We start from the raw sequence: 24,424 nt of genomic DNA, 5'->3' as shown, positions 1-24,424 counted from the left end.
AGGATCAGGATCAGGATCCTCCATCTCTTTTGAGAGCCCAGCAAAAGCATGGGCTGCCTGATTACCTTACTTAAAAGGCAAAAGAAAATGAATAAACCAGAATTTCCTTTAATTCCAAGGCACAGCTAGAAGCTTGCTGGACTAGATGAATCATATTTGCATTTGAACCAGGCACTCAAGATTCATTATGAAGATTCCATGTCATCCAAGCAGAAACAGCAAAAATTTCCAGATTCAATGACTTTAGGCAAGACATGACCATGTGGATAAAGTCACTAAAAATTATGTTATCAGCTACAATCAATTGCAAAAACTAGGAAAACAACTCCAATTCTCTGCAGAATTTCCATATCATGCAAGCATATGCTTAATTCAAAAGAAATGAAAGTCTTTAATTAGTGCCTGCTTGAACAGATTGCAGGACTTTTTCACATATGATAAAAGATCTTTATACCATTGAGTGACATTTAAGTTAACCTTTTCTATTCTCTCACGTGTATTTTGACTCACTTTTAAATTTTTTTGTGTTATAGAATTAATTTTTTATACAAGGATCACCTGTATATCGAGTTTTCCAAATGTCTTATTTAATTCTGCAGTTTCTTTTGAACCCTCTATCACTTACAAATTATTAATAGAAGTCCTGTGAATAACATGTAAAGTTCAATATTTTTTTCCCCTTTGAATAATAAATTAAAAAAAGAAAAAAGTTTAGGAGTCTTTTGACAATAATGTAATGTTAAAGTGTAAAATTATATACAATCATTCACACACACAACTAGTAACAAAATAAGTAGTACAAACTTGTAACAACATTTAATATAAAACAAAGCAATCATTATGTAACAAATATTTAACATAAAACAAATCAATCATTTATAGTATACGGGAATAACAAGTTATGGTAATAGGAGTGACTTCCATTAGGATAGAGGCACATGGCTCGAACAAATTTTGAACATGGAATCTGACCTCGTTCATCTCAATAATTTCAAATTAATGTTTAAAAGTTGTCTGCCATTTATTTTACGTTTCTGAATTTTTGAGCACATTCTTGAATGTAGTGTGAATCTTTGTATAAGTGCTTGCTTGGCCATTATATTATACCACAAATAGAACCAACAATTGCCCCGAGTCTGTCCAGGTATCAACCAGGAATCTTTGAGTACTTTTATGCAAGACCTTGGCCCAAAAAGAAGAGTCATTTTGTGGAAGATATATTTAAGAGAGTTCTTGTTCTTGACCTTTTTATACACTCCATATCAAATGCACGTAGCCTCACACACCTTGTTAATTTCTAGTAGTTCAAGCAGTTTATACTTCTCCTATTATGGTCGAAATTATGGATTTGATTAGGTCATGAATAATGCATTTAAACCATATCTTTTCATCATATTGAGTTGCAGTTTGAAGTAATTCATTAATATTTTTTCCTTTTTTTTTTGTCATTATTTTATGTACCCCAACAATAATTTGCAGCAAAAATTAGCCGTCAGTGAAATTTTAAACAATGTCTCCCTCTCTCTCTTTTTGGGGACCCTATAGCTACATCATGTGTACCTTTTTTTTTTTGGCTGGATGCATTATGTGTACCAATGGATGAAGGAAGAAAAACTTTCTACAAAATAGGAATTTTTATATATTTTATACTCTTCTACATGATCTTCTTGAAGTCAAAACAATCTTTTTCACTCAATTGGTTAAAAGATTGCCCTTGTCGGCAGCAACCAACAATTGGTTCAACCGTCAAAGATGTCACATAGTAAAATTTTATCCGGAATTTTCTGTCTTATGTTGATACTAAGTAAGTCCTATGTATAATGTAGTTTCAACCAATATCCAACATTCAGGCAAAGGGAGCATTCAATTAGTTTGTGTGACAAAATAGTAAACATCCACAACCAACAAAAAGTTCACCGATAAATATTTCCAACCTTGATTACTTATATCTTAAGGTACAAAGGAACACTAACGATTTTTTCTCACCAAAAGCTACGTACATTAGCCTAATCAACAACCAAGGCTTACAAAGCCATAGAGTTTGATCATGTTTCCCTTCAGAGTACACTCAGATTTTGCCCCTCACATGCACATGCTGTTGACACCTCCAACAACCTAGGTTATAAGTTATAACAAGCAAGAAACAGTTGCTAAGGTTATATTAAGCATCACAATTATTGACACCCCCAACAAATGAATGTTGTCACATTATGGGAACTACTTAAGACACAACTACATGATGTCTTGGGGCCTTTCCATGCTGCCAACGCTCAACAAAGACTGCATTTAGACCAAGTTGTTGTCACCTATTAGACATATGTGCACCACCAAGCTATATACGCACATGTTGTAGCCCAAGACAGGCCTTGTGGCAGCCTAAGAACACTGACCAGCACATAACCTTAGTCCATGCGCCACAGTGTGTGGAGGGCTTGCCCTGTAGCAATAATGCCACTTCCAAGTTTGGCCATCGTAGTCCATATATATAGCACATCAGTATCACCACCCATATGCAATCCAGCCACACTTGGCCTAGAAAGCCACAACCCAAAACATGTTTTTCTCATTTTAATCCAACATTCTATCTACTCATGTAGCCTAGCCCGAGCTTCGACACACGCAACCTAGACACTGCCCTACAATCTGTACATGAACAAGTTCACACAAAGCTGTCATGGCTCATTATATTACATATACTGCCCACAACACACACATGATCTTGGAGCTTGCCGACTATAAGTTTATTACTTTTGCAAAGCTATTGTCACACTGCCATTTAGCCAACATGAGTATGCATGCACCTCCGGTGACAGAAGCAATATAAATATATATAAGGTTTTGTTAAAGAATATCTTAAATACATTCATTTTGGAAATATTTTTAGAAACTTTTATGATATATATATATTTTTTTTTTTACAATTTTTAGAGTTTAACAGGTGCACTTAAAAGTTAAAACATTTGTTAATAAATTATTTTAAGGAAGTTTTGATACCACTTTTATAAGAAATATAAAAAATTGTAAAAAAAAATTCATAATTTTTATTTTTTTAAATTTTTCCATAAAATATTTCTAAAAAGTATTTTCTAAACAAATACCCTTAAAGCATTTATTAAAAAAATTCATTAATAAAACATTAAATGCATCGATCTTAATCATTGTCATTGGGCACTCAATTAAAATTCATTTTTAAAAGTGAGGGATGGTGTATGTATCTATATATATATATATATTATAAAAATGATAAGAGGAAGGAAGGAACGAAACCTACCTAAGACATAAATACCTAATACCTCCCTCATGTCCATAAATTTGTTTGGCAGGCATGTGTGTAAGGTGCCACCACAAAGGCCAAAGCTATCCATACATTAGATTCTAATTCTGACTTTTGTAGTTATGTACCCAATTAACATGAGGTGGTTGCTTCTTGTAGTTATTGTATAATTTGAATTGCTAAGCATTACCATTACCTTTTTGTTAAACATTAATTGTTTGAAGAATACTTTTGTTGGCAGGATTGATGATTAAGATGATAATATAAAAAGTTAAGGGATGTTTAATTATGAATAGTTATTATGTCGGTTGATTTCTTATTACTCCTCACTCCTCAACTCTCAATCAAAGCAAATCATTTAAAGACTGAGTGCATCTTCTTCCCCACTTCTTTTGCTGTCTGGTCTTTGGCATGCTTTAACTCCTTGCTCTCTCTCTCTCTCTCTCTCTCTCTCAGTCTCAGTCATTGTCTTTATAGTTTATAGTAAACTATTTTTTTCTCTCTCATACTATATATTTCTCCAAGCTAAAAGTCATTGTTTATGTCACGCAGTCATGCTTCTACATTTGATTTCCCATGTGCAAAGACCATAATGCTATGCTATTACTAGACGAAGGGTCACTCTCAGTGTTTCAAAGCCCTCATTATGTGCCTTGTGTAATTTGCTCTTATTTTATCAAATCCAAGGTTGGCCAAATTATGAATGCAAGCTTTTTATTTTATTTTATCATTTCAAAGGAATGAATGCATGATTAATCATTCATCTAATAAGAAACAAATAGTGAATACATTATTATGCAGCCACTAACCCTCAAAAGAAAAATAGGAGAGAGAGAGAGAGAGAGAGAGAGAGAGAGAGTTTTGTGGGGCTAACTCAAGGATCAAGGCCTATACTGTAGCCCAATTTCACATTATGATGTGAACTTGAACTACTTTATAGAGTATAGATTGCTTAGGTTGATGGTTTAACATAAATGATAAGACAAACATGACACTCAATTTTTCTTTTATTTTTATTTTTATGGAATTTGAGGATGTCCCATCAAGTGAATGGCCTAGATGGTTGATTCTAGGTTATAGTTATGGTTTCTTGAATCTTACACTAAATGTGGCCCCGTCATATACTTCGAATAAGCAATTAAGCAATTAAGCATTGATTAAGGGGAAAAAAGAAACAACACAAGGGTCACTCGAGAGATAATGGGACCGGAGGAAACTTTTTCAATGGTAAAAGTCAACAGAATACAATTTCCCACCAGCACTTCAATCTAATCTATTGAAATGCCTTTTATAAGTATAACCAAACGAATTCTTCCCATAATGTATCAGCTATTTTTCTTGCATATATATATTTTGTTCCAGAACTCCAAAAATTAATAAATTAAAGAAATGAACTTTCGTTTAAAGGAATTGGGTAAGAGCACCTTCTAAGCCTTTAATTCCTCACGTATAAAATTATCCACAAAGTTAGTTCATTTGTGAACTACAATTGCATTGCGATGTAGACTTTGTAGTTAATGCAGAAAGGCAAAGTTAGAATATTTATGCATTATGGGAGATCCTCGTGGACTTTGGACCGTCCAATTTCTTGCTGTCGAGTGTCGAGGAGTACATGTTCCATTCCATTTCAAAGTAGACATACTATAAAGTCCTAAAAGTCCCATCAAACTATTTTACAAAAATTCAACAAGGGAATATAACTTTTGAAAAAAATTGATTTTCAGAAAGAAAAAATGGAAAAGAATCTTTATACTTTGCTATTACGACAAGTACAACATGAGCAGTGTTTAACTAAGTACTTTTTGACAGAAACTACTTTTTTTTTCCCCTGCAATTTAGTTATACGAAAGTCAAGAAAAACAAAAGTTTTGATAAATTTTTTTTTGATATTTGTTGACGTGAATAGTAAATTAAAAAAAAAAAAAAAGCGATACTGGTAATTGGTAAGCTTAAATGAGAACAAGTGAAAACTTACCAACCCAATGTGTGAAAGAAGTTTTTAAATTTTTTTAGAAAATGCTAAGATCATAAATTTTGTTACAATTTGTCTACGTAGCAAATTGTGAGTGGTGTAGTAAAAAAGGTAGGTCCATAACTTCACCACTCACAACTCGCCATGTGGATAAATTTTGACAAAAGTTATGATCTTAACATTACTCAATTTAATGTTTTCACTAAGTAGTGTTGGAAGGAGATTCTCAAACCCTCATCATTGCTCTCAAAACTGGTTCACACATTTTGGCTCACTTCGGACGCATTGTTCAGGATATACAGTATTTAGCCTCTAGTTTGCTGGCCGTAAGTTATTCACATGTACGTAAGCAATGCAATACTGTAGCTCACTCACTTGCGAGACGAGCAATCATTTCACTTTGTTTAAAAGTCTGGATGGAAGATGTACTACCAAAACTTACAAATTTACTTCAGGCTGACTTACAAAGCTATTGATTAATAAAATGCACGGTATTGATTCTAAAAAAAAAAGTTACAAAGAGATAAAGCAAGAAAAAGAAAAAGAAAATGATTTTTTTGACAACTTTTTCTATTTCTCCTAATGTTATAACATCCCTAAAATGTTACATTAATTAATAACAAATATGAACATTAAAAAAAGAAGAAAAAGAAGGTTGATCAACAACAATTTGAATAATCATTAAAACCCCACCTAACAAGCTCTGAATAAATTCACCACACCCATAACAGATAATATCCGTATTGAATTTGTGTCATTTATGGAGCCCTACCTCTGACACTGAGAGTAACCATGCTTGGTCCTTTCTTTCCTTTTCCCAATCTACCCGTCTCCTTAATGTGTTTCTGTTTCTCAATAAAGTGTGTCTTTTTTTCCCTCCTCATGTTCAACGCAAAGACAAAAGTTCTTCCTTCACTTTGGCTGTTTGTACTTGTTGGCTTGTGAAAGACCTGCTAAAGCAAGACAAGGTGAGACTCTCATTCTCTCTTGAAACATCATTAGTTATCGTATTCCCCATTTGTTAATTAGAATACTAATACAACTACTAGACACAATTGTTTGTTTGTTATACTCAGTTTTTTGGGCCTTTATGGGCATTATAATTTATAACTTACAATGGTCCCCCTTCATTTGCAGGAAAAAAGTTTTCATTTTTAGGTGAGTTTAAGCCCAAGAGTTATATTTTCTTGAAACCCAAAACCACTGCAGACTGAGAGGTGCTGGTTTTGGTGTTGGATTCAGTGAAGTAGCACTGTATTTTTCTGAGATGGACACAGAGCCATTTATGATAAAGTGGTGGTAGTTTTGAAGTTGAGCAAGGATTTTGAGCTGGTTGGAGGGTTTTGGTTTCAATCTCCTTTCCCTCTACTTGTTTCTCACTCTTTGAGCTCATTTCCCAAATGGGTTTTGGTTTGTTTGGCTTCATTTTGATTCTCACTCTATTCTTCAAGCTTTTGGCTTCTCAACAACCTAATTCAGATGGGCTCTTTGTCTCTGAGTTCTTGAAGGAGATGGGATTAGCCTCTTCCCACAACTTTTCTTCTCCTGTTTGTTCATGGCAAGGGGTTTTCTGTGATGGTGAAAAAGAACCTGTTACTGGGTTAGATTTCACTGGTTTAGGCCTCACGGGTTATATTCCTGATACAACCATTGGCAAGCTCATAAAGCTTCGATCTTTGGATCTTAGTAACAACAAAATCACTGGCTTGCCTTCAGATTTGTGGAGTTTAGGCTCACTCAAGAGCCTTAATCTTTCCTCCAACCAGATTTCTGGGTCCCTCCCTAACAACATTGGCAATTTTGGTTTCCTAGAAAGCTTAGACCTTTCAAGGAATAATTTCTCTGGGGAAATTCCAGCAACCATAAGCTCCCTAGTCAGCCTGCAAGTCCTTAAACTTAATGGAAACAGATTTGAGCAAAGCATCCCAGCAGGAATTCTGAATTGCCGTTCTCTGGTCACCATTGATCTTTCACTGAATCAGCTAAATGGGGCTCTTCCAGATGGCTTTGGTGCTGCATTGTCCAAGCTCAAAACTTTGAACCTTGCAGGAAATGTGATTCATGGCAAGGATTCAGATTTCTCAGAAATGAAATCCATCACTAGCCTAAACATTTCTGAGAATGTGTTTCAGGGTTCTGTAATGGGTGTGTTTCAGGACCAGCTGGAGGTCATAGACCTGAGCAGGAACCAGTTTCAAGGTCACATATCTCAGGTACAACTCAATTCTAGTTACACTTGGTCTCATTTGGTTTATCTAGACTTGTCTGAGAATCAGCTTAGTGGAGAAATATTCCACAATCTTAGTCAAGCCCAGAATCTCAAACACCTTAACCTTGCATACAATAGATTTACTAGACACGACTTTCCGAGTATTGAAATGCTCTTGGGTTTAGAATATCTTAATCTGTCAAGTACTAGTCTCACTGGTCATATTCCTGGTGCAATCTCACTATTGCGTAATTTGAATACACTTGATCTTTCTCGGAACCATCTTACGGGGGAAATTCCGGTACCGAGTGTCAAAAACCTCCAGATTATTGATGTTTCTCACAACAATTTGAGTGGAGAAGTTCCTTTGTCTCTCTTAGAGAAACTCCCATGGATGGGGGGGTTCAACTTCTCCTACAATAACCTAAGCCTTTGTACAAACTTCCCCCCGGAAACTCTTGAAACATCATTCTTTGGTTCCTCAAGCAGCTGTCCGATTGCTGCAAACCCCGTCCTCTTCAAAAGAAAACCTGCCAAACATAAGGGAACAATGCTTGCTCTAGCTCTATCCCTCTCAATGGTCTGCTTGCTTACTGGGTTGCTATTTATAGCATTTGGTTGCAGAAAGAAAACTAGAATGTGGGCTGTAAAGCAGACCTCATATAAAGAAGAACAAAATATTTCAGGCCCCTTTTCATTCAAGACTGATTCGACCACATGGGTGGCTGATGTTAAGCAAGCAAATTCAGTGCCAGTAGTGATTTTTGAGAAACCATTGTTGAATATCACATTCGCAGACCTCTTGACTGCAACTTCAAATTTTGACCGTGGTACCCTTTTGGCTGAAGGCAAATTTGGGCCTGTTTATAGAGGATTTCTACCTGGTGGAATTCATGTTGCAGTGAAAGTTTTGGTTCTTGGGTCAACATTGACAGATCAAGAAGCTGCAAGAGAACTCGAGTATCTTGGTCGAATCAAACATGCCAATCTTGTTCCATTGACAGGATATTGCTTAGCTGGGGATCAAAGAATCGCTATCTATGACTACATGGAGAATGGGAACTTGCAGAATTTGCTTCATGACTTGCCACTTGGGGTTCAAACTGTAGAGGATTGGAGCACAGATACATGGGAGGAAGAGGATAATGATGGAATTCAAAATGTTGGCTCTGAAGGGTTGTTAACAACTTGGAGATTTCGTCACAAAATTGCACTTGGTACAGCCCGAGCACTGGCATTTCTCCACCATGGTTGCTCACCTCCAATTATTCATAGAGATGTCAAAGCTAGTAGTGTTTATCTGGATTATAACTTGGAGCCAAGATTATCTGATTTTGGTCTGGCTAAGATTTTTGGCAATGGATTAGATGAGGAGATTGCTCGTGGATCACCAGGGTATGTGCCACCAGAGTTCACTCAGCTGGATTATGACTCCCCTACGCCAAAATCTGATGTATATTGCTTTGGGGTGGTTCTGCTTGAGCTGATTACAGGCAAAAAGCCAATTGGAGATGACTATCCTGAGGCGAAAGAAACGAACTTGGTGTGTTGGGTTAGAGGATTAGTAAGGAATAGCCAAGGGTTAAGTGCCATTGATCCAAAAATACGTGATACAGGACTAGATGACCAGATGGAGGAGGCCCTCAAGATTGGATATCTGTGCACAGCTGACCTTCCCTCAAAGCGACCAACCATGCAGCAAATAGTTGGACTTCTTAAAGATATTGAACCAACATCTCATCAGTGATGAAATGTGAAAAATGGGGTAGTATGGAAATTGCTTTATTCCCTTTTTGTTCTTTATGAGTTATTTTTATGCTGCCTTGGGAGGGAATGTACAGTGGTCCTGAAATTCTGTTTTGGTTTTGATGTCTTTCTTTTTCCCTTTCCATTGTTGGTGGCATAAAAGCTTAATTTATATACAAAAAAAGTTTGATCTTTCAAACATGGTGTCTCCTTGCAGCTTTACATCTAGTATTAGAATTCACTTGATTCCAGAGAAGCCTCTGAAGCAAATTTAGCTTAAAATTTTGTAGGCATACTCATGAGATGAGTTTTGGGTTTTGTTTCTTTTCAGTGTTAATGACTTGGAATGAGGACTCAAAACCCAAAACTTGTACGCTGGTTTAGGGGTCTCTCTCCTCGAGAGAAATGCTTGTGGTTGCTGCATGATATGCAAACTTGTATCCTAGTATATTTATTCTTCTATAGTGCTATTTCTACAACTAGAATATGTGGTAGAAGTGGTGTCAGAGGTATGGTGCCATTACGCTTATTTGTTTCAAGTCATGGACCACCCTGGACCATAAATTGATCAATGGTTATTTTTTTGTGGCTATGTACACGCGAGAATAGCAGCAGCACTTTGTTTTTTTGTTTAATTGAGGTGAGCTTGGACTAACACATATAGTTATTAAGTCTCATCAATGAATCTTCTTCATATAATTAGCAAAAGAAAGAACAGCAGCACTTGTTAAAGGATTTGGTTAGGTCATAAGTGTACAAATAACATTTTCTTTGAGTCTTGTTTGGAAATTGAAACACATATTTAGCAAAACTGTAGTCCTTTTTGCCAATGTAAAGCTGGTATCAACCACTGGTTACTACAGAGACGATACAGAGATTCCTAATCCTACAAAAAATTATACTAGTATTTTATAGCATTATATTATTCTTTACGTACATTACTAAAAATATTGCTAAGTTCATGTTCATGATAATATAAATTTACAGTGAGAGATTCCTACCACACTCGATACTAATAAAGGACACATGCTTACCTTATCATAATAAAATAGGGTCGGCCAATATAGCTAATACCTAATAAGGACATTATCATTATAATTCTCAAAATGGGGTGGATTGGTTAANTTATAAAGTTGCAAAGCCATGTTCTTGGCATCACCACCAACACTCATGCACAGGAAATTAAAGTTAAAAAGTCAACTACTCAATTTCTTAGTATCATTATTGCATTAATGAAAACCTGGGCAATATTCAGAAAAGAAAGATGTTGTTTCTAAGACACCTAAGCATCAGATTATTTATTTTTCCTGAATTGATTAAAAACAGAATGTTTAAAGTCACATACAGAGACCGCAGCTATGTATTTTCCAATTATTTATTGTGAAAATAAATTCATTAGTAAATAAACTTACCCCCAAGGCAAAAACTGACAAAGGTGAGCTTCGAAATGTAACAAGGCCAGCAACCCGCTGGTCAGAAAAGAGATCTGACCAGAACACAAAATACAAGGAAATAACTGTGATAAAAATAGCATGAATTGTGGAGATACCGCTGCCAAGATTAATTTTTTTTAATTAAGAAAAGATATAAGCAACAAATGAAAAAGGAACAAATTAATAATAGGTTGAACAACAGGAGAGATACACACTTACCGATTATTCCACTCTGTTCTTTGGATTTTTGTAAGACCATTATAACTCTTAAAATAAAAGGTACTGATTAATTGGGTAAAATCATAGCCCTGTAAAGGGGAAAAAGATTTAGAATGAGTTAATAAAGCGGTAATTACACATACAACTCAAATGAAACAAACAGAATATCAACTATCTTCAGTCTTTCACAACTGAACAATAAAACAGAAAGACAAGAGCATACCACTTTGAACAAAAGTATGCCTCCAAGGATGCAAGTGTAAGGCATAAAGGGATCTGCTAATAAGTAGTTCTTAGCCAGCGCCTGAGCCTGATTTTGGTATGACTTAATAGCCATAGCTGTTTTTCTAGAGACTGCCATAATAACGTACTCCTTCAACAACAATGTTATGTTATATTAGCAGATCTTATCTCCTTTCTTCTCTACTTGTAACCTTTTTCTTCCACTCTTCCTTTTCCGTTCATCACTTCAATTCATTAACAAACAAGCAAGCAAGAAGTTAGCAAGCAACAACAAGAACGCAACTACAGAACATGAACATGAACATGCATGTATAATACTATAATTCATGATCATCCTAAATAGTATGGAAAAACTTAGTTTAGATTCCTTAGGTCATGTTATGGATCAGACCCACCATTCTATTATGGATCTCATCGAGTTTACAAAAATCAAATCGTTTATTTTTTATTTTATAATGAATCTAAAACTCTAAATTTTATCATAGCATTCTAATAAGTTGTGGACCATTCATGGTTGTTCTGTAAAGTTCAACATATATTGTACATTTAAGAATCAGAATAAAACCAACTCTTTTACCTTAGCTAAGCTTACAGATAGAAATTAACATAACTTGAAAGAGCTAGTAGAATGGCCGCAATACAAATAAATGGGTAACATTTTTTGTATCGGTATCTACACAAATGGTAAAATCCATAGAAGTATAAAGAAGAGCAAAAACACAGAATCAGTCATAAAATATGAAACCCATATCAGCAAAATCTAAACTTTATGATGGAAATTGAAAAAAGGGTGTGGTTGGATCAAAATGAATGATAGATCTGAGAAACATAAAAGCCAAAAAGAAAGTCAGAAACACGTGAAGAGGGCTTACCATCCAGAAAAGCCAAAAATGTTATGCTAAAGGAAAAGGATCCGTGAATATTTTTAAATCAGATCAGTTGCAAAGGCAGGCAGATGGGTAATTGGGAAATCAAAAAGACATGAACCCCAAAACCAGAGATTGAGAAGCAACTGCAAACTGCAGGTGGGGTGTTTGCTAAAACGACAGAGTACCAAAATGGTGTCGTTTACATGCCATGCCGTGTTCTACTTCCTACTTCTGTTTCTTTTGTTTCGGACTTTTGGGTGGGTTTGGTTTGGATGAGGCCTAGGCCATATGGTTTGTTATCCAATCCAATCAAGATAAGGAAACCCAACAGCAAGAAATGTGATTGCCTGATTGGCATACCACCACCATGCTCTCTCTCTCTCTCTCTCTCTCTCACACACATTCTTTATTTTTTTTGGAAAATCTTCTTGGTTTTTTCTTACCCGCTGTCTCTGTGGGCTATTATAATTCACCAGCATATAACCCAATTTTTATTATAAAAATATAAATAATTAGTCAAATTATTTTTTAAAAAATATAGTAGGTAACACATGCATAAAAATAGACACATTTAAAATTAAATATAATTTTTGTCATAGTCAAATTATTTTTTTAGAAAAGTAAATGTAATTAGTCACATATTAAAATTATTACCTAAATTCAATACTACTTATGATAATTTTTTTTCTTCTAATTTTTAATAAGATAAAACGCGTGGTGATCTTTGTTGTGTGGAAATTTTTATTGAGTATATGTAATTTTTTTTTTAATAAAAATATTATAGTTCATTAATATTATATTCTTAGTATTTTGCATTCATTAACTCACTGGACTCAAAGATTAAAAAAAACTTAAGTGGACACATGAAACAAACTTAGGTGTATAATTATGATATGATCTCCATTTAAATTTAGACACATGACGCAAAATTGGATTCTAATTTCAAATTATAATTGAACTTTCTCTAAGTTTTATCTATTAATAAATATATAAATTATATAATTATAATAAATAATAATGTTCACTTCGAATTTGAGAATACTAGATTCAAGATACATCTAGAGTTTGTTTGGATACCGCTTATTTGCTAAAAACTGAAAACTTATTACTGAAAATATTGTAGCAAAATAATTTTTAAAGATGTGAATAGTGTCGTGGGACCCAAAAATGCATGGTTATGCGCGTTTTTGGCTGGGTCGTGAACAATGCCGTGGGCCTTGCCCAAAACGCAAACGCTGAATAATTTGCACGCAAACACACACCTAATATAACTTTTGAGTCTGGTAAAATATATATATATATATATATATATATATAACTTTTGTGAATAATTAATAACTAGTATTATTCTATAAAAATAAAATAAATAATAATTAGTATTATTCCCGTGGCTTGATCAAGAATTATGTGTAAACTAAAGAAAATAAGAAAATATTTTTTAATTTAATTAAAATAGATAACAAAAAATAAAGTGATCTTTTACTCTTTTTTTTCTTTGGAGCATAATCTTTTACTTTAAGTTATATAATGAATCCATGTTGTTGTGTAAGATTAAGTTTTTATAAATAAAATAAAATTATATGTAAGTCCCAATTTATTGAATGGAAGATGGTAGATAACTATGTAAGTAATATAAAAGGAGATGCCTAAAAAAATATAAAGAGAATTTGCATAATAATATATTAAACTTTAAAGCTCAAGTAATCACAAAAAAAAAAAAATAATAATAATAATCACCAGATTGAAGAATTTCACTATTAAATCTCACATTTTCTTTATTCTTAATATGCTCACCAAATTTCCTGTTAATGGTGACAGTCTCGTCAGATTCATGGAGTAGATGGTGGAGATGTCATATATTGTGGTTGTTGATGAAAACTGGCGGTATCAAGCATCAACAAAAAATACTTGCTTTGAGTGAAAGAAAATTTTCCCTATTTCGATTGTGAGAAAGTCCTTTAGAGCATCCGCAGCCGGTTTCTATATCCCATCCTATTTTACCATTTCAAAAAGCAACTTTATCAATTATACAATACAATTTTCCAATTCTCCAACATCCCAAATTTTATTTCTCAATTCTACTCATTAAAATAATATTTCTACCGCAATAAAATATTAATATCTCACAATTATCACTGTACAATACAACACATTATTTATACATTATTTATTCTTTTTCTCTTTCTTTCTGTTCAAGACACACACCTCATCACCACTACCGCTGCACACCACCACCACCACGGCAACCAATAATCTACCGTCAACACCCAAAAAAAAAAATCCAGAGAAAAGACCAGAACACTGCCCTCCATCCATCAAAACCACCACCACCACCCTCTCCGCCCATCAACACCAGACACAAAAAAAAAAAAAAAAAACCCAGAGAAAAGACCAGAACAACGCCGCTGCACCTACTGCCCTTCGACCATCAACACCACCACCACCACCCTCCCTCTCCGCCCATCAACACCACACAAAAAAAAAAAAAAAAAAAAACACACAGCAACCCACGGTCAAAAACCAGACCCACCACCGCCGAAGCTCGAAGGAAGTGGATTCGCCGCTGGGAAGCTTGAAGGAAGTTGATTTGTTGACCCACGCGGAGAAGGAAAAATGAAAGACAGAGAGAGAGAGTTGCCGGAGAAGGAAAAATGCGGAGACCCACCACCGATCTAGAGAGTTGCCGGAGAAGGAAGAACACGGAGACCCACCACCGATCTAGAAACCACTGCCGATCTCGAGACCCACCACTATCTAGATTTGGTACAACGCCGATCCTCTCCGATCGTGGTAGACAATCCAACGCCGATCCTCTCCGATCATGGTAGACGATCCAACGCCGACCTAGAGAGTTGTTGGAGAGTGAAGACGTTGAGAAGAATCATAGAGCAAGAAGAAGAGAGAGTAGAAATAAAGAGAGAAGGAAGAGAGAAATGAGAGAGGAGAGAGAATTTCCCGGTTAAAATGAGAGAGGAGAGAGAAATGAGTGCATTAAAATATATATATATTTTTTATAACATTGAGCTACAGTACCATCTTACATTTGAGATGGTACTGTAGCAAAATCTCAAAAAAAAATTGGCATATGACATATGCCCTCCCAGTTGCTGAGCAGTTTTGGGGCTTAAATGCCAAATGTTCTTAAGATTTGGCATATGCAAGCCCCACTGCTGATGCTCTTACCATCTACGCTATAATATCCTTCCAAAGAAACTAATGCTTTGAAATGCTGTCTAAAGATTTAAAAGGCTAGCTTTGTTCATATTAAACCTGGTAATCACAAATTACAATAGCAAGTAAGCAAACCCAATATTTTTATTGAATTTTGAAATTGTGTAAACATATTAAGCAAGTGCATACAAGTCCTTTAGAAACAAAATTAGAGCGGCTAAGATGAGCCTTTTGCTATCAAGAAAAATTCCAATATTATTGATGAAATATTTGGAGTAGCTATTTATTATTAATAATATTCTCGGCCTAAATAAGAGAAGAGGATAAAAAATGAGGGATTTACTAACGTATGTCTTTAAGGCATATATTAGTGAACCATTTAAGAAACTTTTTATGAAAAAATGTAAAATTAATTCACTATTTTGACAACTTTTTCAATTTTTCATAATAACTTTTCTTAAATAAATGGTTAATCTATACTCTAAGGATTTACATTAATGGGACCAAAAAACTAACCTTGTTGCAAATAAGTATTGACTATTAGTCTTGAATACTTTTCATCATTTTTCATATATTGTATTACGTTCTGCCATTGACATTTTCTAAGAAAAGGAGGTCAGATGAGATATGTCTTGAAAGTTTCATCAGTACAGCCGAACCTTTATTCAATCATGGGTCCCACATGGTAAGTGACATTTTTTTAATATTATAACACTTTTTTTTTTTTTGGGAGAATCAATTATAACATATTGTGATGCACTTTAGCGAATGAATATGATGACATGTAGGGTTATGGATATCTTCCTTTTTTTTTTTTTTTTTTTTAGAATCGATTATAACATATTGTGATGCACTTTAGTGAATGAATATGATGACATGTAGAGTTATGGATATCTTGTGGATTTTTTTAATAGTGTATATCAATATCTATGACATTTGTATTTTAGGCAATTGCTTTGTTTATGAACCTTAGTGGTGGAAAAAAACAAAGAGCAAATGTTACGGTGGGAAAGTGATACCCTTTTTTTTTGTTGATCGAAACGAGAGGTTTTATTTATTTATAATAGCAGTTTATACAACAACATCATCCTTGGGCCATCAGGTACAAAGTCTACTACTGCCGAGGTTAGCCAAATCTCTTACTATAAAGTGGTATACAAAATTGGGACATTCATGGTAGATCTTCAAAAGCTGTTGTTGTTGGGTACCCCATTTCGCTAGGGCATTGGCACATTTGTTGGCTTCACGATAAATGTGGCATGCCCAAACCTCCCATTCCTACCCCATAAGACTCCTGCAATCACAAATTAAAGGAAACACATTAGGAGGATAATTAGATGTTCCTGTAGTTAACCAAGATAAAACTGTTGTTGAGTCAATCTCCAACTAGATATATTTGAACCCTAGTTCCCATGCCAACAGCAGACCCTATATAATTGCTCCCAATTTTGCTATATTATTAGTTGCAAACCCCATATTTAGAGAAAATCCAGAAATCCATTCCCCAAAGCTATTGTGTGGTATACCGCATGCACCAGCCATTCCTGGGTTACCTATAGAATTGCCATCCGTGTTAAGTTTTATATAGGGTTCCCTTGGTACTTCCCACCTAATACGTTGTAGGGTCTTAACATTAACAGGTCTATCAGAACCAATTAAAAAAAAAATATTCTATAGCAGCTTGCACAGTTGTATATACTATACGATGTTGGGAACGAGACTGGTTCGTAAATATAAAATCATTTTTGGCTAGCCATAATTTCTAATAGAGAAACGGAAAATAAATGTTCCAAGGGAGTTATTGGTGCAAAATAACTTTGTCGTAGTAGCATTGCTTTGCAACCAAGCTTGTAAGGGTTCGTGAAAGAAAGAAAGTGGCAGGATACCCGGGGATTGATACCAAACCTCTTTGGCCCAGGGACAATCTTGTAAGATGTGAATTGTTGTTTCCGGATTGTTACATCTAGGACAATGTACATTAACGTTTGATAGAGAAAAAGCTAAATACTATCTAGTGGGAATCTAGTTGCACATGACTTTCCAAAGAAAAATTTGAATCTTTTTGGGGCATTTCACTTTCCATACCCAATTCCACAATTGTTTATCTAGAGGCACCTATTGTTGTTAGTATAAAAGTTGTGATGCTGAACTAACTGAGCAAATACCATTATTACTTGGCTAGAAAAAGGAATCCGGTATTCGGGTAAGCTGGGCCACCAGAATACCTTTGATACGTTGTGCCATATGTGGTGGGAGAGGCACTTGGAGAGATTCAAGATTCCAAGTATGATTATGTCGTAATGAGCTAACTCATCGGTTTTTGTCGTTCTGCATTAGCGGTCCTTCAATACTACTTTGGAGGGTGCTGCTAGGGATCCACTTATCCTTCCACAGCCGTATAGTTTGTCCATCCCCAACTATCCATTGCATACCATCCTGTAACCATTTCATCCTGTCGTATATAGCTTTCCAAATATGGGAGCTTTTAGAGTGGCAGACGCTCTCAAACATGGTCGTGTGTGGGAAGTATTTGGCTTTTAAGACTTGGGCCCAAAGCATATTGGGTTGATGGTAAAGATGCCAGGCTTGGTTTATAAGAATTGCCCTATTCCTATGATGGATTGATTGTATCCCCAATTCGCCCGCATCTTTCGAGAATGTTATCGTTTCCCAACTTATTCTGTGAATCTCCACTACTGACTTGTGTTACCCCACAACTCAATTTATCTAATTGTCTACTCACTTTCCTAGGGAGTAGCGTAGTTTGCATGGCATAGGTAGGAATGGAAGCCGCCGAAGATTTTACTAGGGTGACATGGCCAGCCATTGAAAGGTATTTGGCTTGCCATCCTTCAATTTTCTTTGTTATTTTGTCAACTAGATATTGGTATGCACTAGTTGTTTGGAGGGTGGTGAAAATGGGGGTCCCTAAATATGTGCCCATCTGCATCATAGTAGGGATGTCAAAAACACCTGCTACCTGAGCCTTTGTGTTGCAAGGGGTGTTTGTTGAAAACCATATTCTTGATTTATGAGTGCTAATAATTTGACCCGAACATTGACAAAATTTTTGTAAAATTTTACTGAGGTTCTGGCAAACCTTGACCTTAGCTTTTTTGAACAAGAAAATATCATCTGTGAAAAATAAATGGGAGATGCAAACCTGTCCCTGAAACCTATAGGATGGATAGTTTTGGCCCTAACCCCATCCTTCAGTAGAATGGAAAAGTGTTCCAAAAACAGAATAAACAAGTATGGGGATAGAGGGTCACCCTGACGAACTCCCCTACTCAGTATTAGTTCCAGAAAAGGAATTCCATTCCATTGTATGTGATATCGTGTTAACGATACCATACTTATAATAAGCGTGATTAGCCTAGGCAGGACTTGGAAGAACTCAAGTGATTCCTTAATGAACGGCCATTCTAGGCAATTGTAAGCTTTGTCAATATCTAATTTTAACGCTACGTACCCATTGTGCCCCCTTTTATTCATTCATCATTGTATGAATAATTTCCTGTACCAAAATAATATTATCACTCATCCTACGCCCCAGCACAAACTCGGCCTGACAGGGATTAATGAGATGCACAATGTGGCGTTTGAGACGTTGTACTATGATACGAGATACCAATTTATATAAGGTGTTACATAGACTAATCAATCAAAACTGGTAATCATTTCGAAGTTAGCGACCTTCGGGATAAGGACCAAATTGGTGATACCTCACTCAAGCGGAATAGTTGATGTTTTAAAAATCTCTTGAACTACATAAATCACACTTGGCACTAAAATGTGCCAATTCTTTTGGAAAAAAAGGGCGTGATAGCCATCTGGCCCCGGGGCTTTCAGGGGAGGAGGAGAAAGGACATTTCGAGAAATCTCCTCTGCCTGGGGAATACTTAAGAGCCACTGGGAATGCTTGAGAAAGGGGCTATGTGAAGGATACCGCTGACCTAAACTAACAATTGGACCGCATATGCGCCGAAGTGGCCGTAAAAACTTGATTGAAAGTTGCCAGAATATGAGTGGTTAAGGCTTCCTCTAAAAGCCATAACCCCGTCTCATCTTTGAGGGTCACTAAACGAGAGTGGTTGCAGTGTTGCAAGGTTTTTACATGAAAGTATTTTGTGTTCGCATCTCCATAACTAAGCCACATGATTCTGGATTTAAGTTGCCAAAATAGGTACTCTTGGTGCAGAGTGGTGTTATGTTCTTGTATAAGTTGTTGTTCCAGAGAATATAAAAACACGGAAGGATTTCTAGTTAGAGCAATTTGTATACCTCGAAGTCTAGCTAAAAGCCTATTTTTCCATTGAAGTATATTTCCAAAGTGGTTTTTGTTTTAATCCCTTATCTTATTCGTTAGGAAAACTAGGCAGTGTTGAAAGCTTGAAAGGGACGAGGAGGACGATGGAAAATTTTCTGAGGACCTTCAACTGGTTTCTACTAAGCTAGGAAAGGAAGGGTTAGTGAGCCACATTTGTTAAAACTGAAAAGGTTTTTGGGATTTATGTTTCGTTGGGTCAGTATTAAGCAAAATGGGGCAACGGTCAAATTTGACCCAAGGAAGATGGTGAATTTTTGTCCTAGGAAAGCGTAATTTCCACTCTGCATTGCCTACCTCTCTATCCAATCTTTCTTTAATATTACACTGCCAGACTGGGCTTTTATTAATTTGTCCACGTGAAGCGGGATCCATGGAAACCTAGATCAATAAGTCCACACTGATCCAAACAATCTCTAAAAGCAGAAAACCTATTTTGGTTTAAAGGTAAACCCTCAATTTTTTTATCCTCATCTAGCATCTCATTAAAATCTCCTAATCGCACCAAGGCACATTTACCAAGAGAGCCAAAATTTTTAAGGGTCATGCTAACAAGTGCCCTTAGGGCACTCATTAATAAGCTATTTTAAGAAAATTTTAATATCATTTTTATGGGAAATGAAAAAAGCTGTCAAAATATTAATTACTTTTTTTTTTTTTATTTCTCATAAAAATTTTCTTTAAATGGATTATTAACCAAAGGGCACTTATTAGCATTTTCCAATTTTTAAATACTGCCAAAATGGTTTCCTTTTATTAAAACTAGGAGAAGCATAGATAGCAATAAGCATAAAAGTATGGGAAGGATGATACCGGTGAGTGGCTACAGGGCACACAACTACACACCCATGTTACCAACCATTTTCAAAATCTATTCCAAACGGCAAATCCTCATAATACTCTGCCCCCTCCAACTGAAATATTCCAAGCTATGGATTTTAATATTAATCTTTTCCAAAACACCCTTACTACCTTCCCTTCAACTGAGGAAATTCGTAACACCCTCTGGAGTATTCACCCTCAAAAAGCTCCTGGCTCGGATAGGCTGCATGCGCAGTTCTTTCAACATTCTTGGGGGACTTTGAGTAGAGATATTATAAAGTTTATCCAAACTATATTCATTACTGGCCGTGTTCCCTATAATCTTACATCTATAAAGTTGATCTTGATTCCAAAGGATCCTAACCCTGAAACAGTTCATCAATTGCATCCTATAAGTCTCTACAACACCTTATACAAACTTCTTTTCAAAAATAATTGTTTTGAGGCTAAAAAAATTCCTCCTTGACCTCATCCACCCAGCCCAATTAGGATTTATTCCAGGGAGGCGTGCTACAGATAACTATATAATAGCCCAAGAATTAATTCACCTAATACACAACAAACGGGGACAAAAAGGGCTCATGGCTGCCAAAATAGACCTAGAGAAAGCTTATGATCGTCTTGAGTGGTCTTTCATACGGTTCACCCTTCAGTTTTTTAACTTCCCTTAACAAATAATTGATCTGATCATGGCATGCCTAGAAACATCTTCAATCTCAGTATTGTGGAATGGTCAAATCAGTAAACCATTCAATCCTTCAAGAGGGGTTTGCCAAGGTGATCCATTATCACCTTATCTATTCATTCTATGTCTAAACCATTTGTCTCTTTTACTCGACTCAGCGCTTCATACGAAATCTCTCCAACCTATCAAGGTCAATAGAAGAGACTTAAGTTTTAACCATATCTTCTTTGCAGACGACATTTTCCTCTTTGCCCATGCTAATCACCAACAAGCATATATTCAATTTAATATTTTTAGAGGTTCTTGTAATAATTCTGGACAACTGTTTAGTTCCCACAAATCTAAACTATTTTTCTCCCATAACACACTTGTACAGATCCAAAATGACATTGCTGCACAAATCAATATTCCCATAGTTGAGGACTTAGGAAAATATCTTGGGCTGCCAATTCTTACTTCAAGGAAACTAAATAGCTCCTTTTCTCCCCTCCTAGAATGGATAAATTATAAGGTTCGTTTGTGGCAACCAAAACTCTTGTCAATGGCAGGAAGGCTAACTCTCATCAAATCTATGCTCTCTCAAATTCTAAATTATCACATGCAAACAACATTACTTCCAACAACTGTCATCCAGCGCCTTGAACAAGCCCTTAAAGGGTTTCTATGGGGGGACACAGAAAATCAAAGACATATTCATCTTCTGTCTTGGGAAAAAGTCACCAAAACAAAGCAACAGGGTGGCCTAGGAATTAGAGATATCAAACTCAACAATGAGGCTTTCCTTACCAATCAAGCGTGGAGAATTTGGACAAACCCAAATGGCTTTTGGGCTAAATTTCTCAAACAAAGACACTTCCCCAGTACGCACTTCTTAAATCCAGCTATCTCTACTTATGGTTCTCATTCTTGGAAAGCCATTCTTAAAGGCCGCTCTATATTATCAAAAGGGACTTGCTGGATAGTTGGAAATGGCCAATCCACAAAATTATGGTCAGATCCTTGGTTGCCCAATGGTACTTTTTGATCTTTAATTAATGGTCCTTTAATGCCAGGGGAAGACCACACCAAAGTGTCAGAGGTTCTTGCACCCAATTCACAATGGAACCTCAATCGTCTTACTTTTGATTTGCCTATGTCTATCATTAAACAAATACAAGCAACTCCCCTCTCGGACTTCAATGTAATTCAAGACAAGCTCATTTGGTCATCACATGCGGTCTTTGCTCAGTCAAGTTAGCCTACATCTTTTTATCTAAGCAGGCTCAAAATAAAACCTAAGAAACTAACTTGTCATGGAGTTGGATTTGGAAAATTCCTATTCCCCCCAAAATCAAACTTTTCTTATGGAAATGTGCCCACAACAGAGTACCATCGCGAGCTTTTATTTTCAAACATGCCAACCTAGCAGCCCAAGCGTGTCCCAGATGTGGCCTTCAAGAAACAACTATACATCTCCTTCAAGACTGCTCATTCCCAAGGGATTTGTGGCTCACTTTCTCCTTTTACCATCCTACCCCAAACTTTTTTGATACCCCTATCCACCAATGGTGCAAAACAAATATTCAAACAAACATCACAGTAAACAATATTCCTTGGTACATCCTATTTCCATTCATATTGTGGTCCATTTGGTTAAGTCGAAATTCCCCTGTCTTTAGCAATATATATATTGCTTTGTCCCAGCTTCGCAAAACAGGGATACACCATGCCACTGAATTCTATTATTTAAATGCATCCTAAACTTCAACACCCGACCATCATTACTACATTTGTTGGATGGAAACCAACTCCTTTCCCCTTCCTAACTCTTAATATTGATGGTAGCGCAAAAGGAAATATGGGTCGTGTTGGAGCGGGCGGAATTATACGAGATCATTGGGGGAAATGGATAGGTGGATTTTCGATTAACATTTGATAAAAAAAAATCAACCTATTGCAATGAGATTTTTTCAACCTATTGCCTCAGAGTTTATTACAACGGCTTGCATCGACGTTTTTGTCATTGCAATAACACCTATTGCAACTAGATTTTCAAAATAAATCATTACAATATATGGTACTTATTGCAACGAAAATCTAGTGTTGCATAAACCTATTGCCTCAGAGTTTATTACAACGGCTTGCATCGACTTTTTATCATTGCAATAACACCTATTACAATGACATTAGTTGTTATTGCAACGACCTATTTTGTTGTATTAAGTCTTTTTTCTTGTAGTGACTTTCAATGTTTGCAATAAAATCCCTTTTAACGCAAAAAAATATAAAAATAAAATAAAAGTATGTGAAGGAGTCAGTACCTTCACGAGCGCATGTATACTAAGCTCCCTATGCCCTAAAAATTGCTAGCTAACTAACTATTACTGTGCATGTTTATGTTCAAATAAAAACAAGGCCACGCATGCAAGCCATTTGTGAACAAAGCTGGAACACCTGTCTCTGAGAAGGTGGTTGTGCAAATAATGGCTGAAATTTCAAAATACGTATGTATGTAGGTGATTACTCTCCTAAAGCAAAGCATCATGCATGCTTAATACAAAAAAAAATTTATATTACTAGTAGATTTGGTGAGACTATATATATATATATATCGGTAATTAAAAAGAATCATTTAATTTCCAAAATTGAGGTGCCCATGTATACAAAGTTATATACTTCCTTTTTTTAGAGTATTATTATATATATTTGCGTACTAATTTAGTTTAAAAAGTTAGTTAACTTTAAAAAAATTTGTAAAGAAGTAACATCCTTATCTTGCCAGAATATACTTAAAACTAGTAGGATTTTTTAATCACTATTATATATATGCGGTATAGCTTCCTCATTGTTTTTAGAATTTTTGAATTTCATGTTGTAATTCTTTAGGAGTGTTTTGATACATTTTATGTATGGACAAAATGGAGATATGCCCCTTTCGGCGAAAACTTTCAGCAAAATACTCTATTTCTAAAATTATTTAGGGATATGTCACTGTTTAGAAACTTAATTTTATCAAAATCGAGTTTTAGTGTGAACTCAAGTTCCATGAACTCGAGTTCCTTGAATGGAACTTGAGTTCCACAAATATATATTTTTTTTAAGTTTATGAACTCGAGTTCCACAAATATATATATATATATATATATATATATATATTTAAGTTTAATTTGGCTATAACTCAATTTTCTAAAAATCGAGTTTCAAAACATGACATATCTCTAAATAGTTTCAAAAAGATGGTATTTTGTTGGAACTTTTCACTGAAAGGGATATATTCCAATTTTGACCTTTATATATATTGAAACTATCTTCTCTTTTGAATAAAGATTCTTTGTTAGGAAAAAAAAAATCACCATAGCCTTTGTATATGAATTATGAGCTTGATTTTGAGGCTCATCGTGGATCTCGAGACTTAAATACCAAAGTTGATATTCTATTATTAACTTTAGAGCTTGAAACAGTGCTTCTTTTATTT

At 35.4% G+C, this 24,424-nt stretch overlaps 1 protein-coding gene and 1 long non-coding RNA gene across 2 annotated transcripts; one reads left to right on the top strand and one right to left on the bottom strand.

Annotated features, from left to right (window-relative positions):
- The first annotated feature begins 5,982 nt into the window (after nt 1–5,982).
- On the top strand, nt 5,983–9,400 carry LOC112035288 (probable LRR receptor-like serine/threonine-protein kinase At2g24230). The gene is made up of 2 exons (XM_024068115.2): nt 5,983–6,214; nt 6,384–9,400. The coding sequence occupies exon 2, from the start codon at nt 6,647–6,649 to the stop codon at nt 9,200–9,202; it is 2,556 nt and encodes an 851-aa protein (XP_023923883.1). The 5' UTR covers nt 5,983–6,214; nt 6,384–6,646; the 3' UTR covers nt 9,203–9,400.
- Nucleotides 9,401–10,336: 936 nt separating this feature from the next.
- Nucleotides 10,337–12,343, bottom strand: LOC136062447 (uncharacterized). Its single transcript, XR_010624181.1, has 4 exons — nt 11,969–12,343; nt 11,077–11,320; nt 10,854–10,942; nt 10,337–10,752 (listed from the first exon to the last, which is right to left on the bottom strand). It is a non-coding gene; the product is annotated as an uncharacterized LOC136062447 (long non-coding RNA).
- Nucleotides 12,344–24,424: the final 12,081 nt, after the last annotated feature.

The sequence above is a fragment of the Quercus suber genome, unplaced genomic scaffold (genome assembly GCF_002906115.3).
Source record: "Quercus suber isolate HL8 unplaced genomic scaffold, Cork oak 2.0 scaffold_415, whole genome shotgun sequence".
In the NCBI taxonomy this organism is placed as follows: domain Eukaryota; kingdom Viridiplantae; phylum Streptophyta; class Magnoliopsida; order Fagales; family Fagaceae; genus Quercus; species Quercus suber.
The sequence above is the reverse complement of the archived record's forward strand: the minus strand, read 5'-3'. Positions and strand labels throughout refer to the sequence as shown.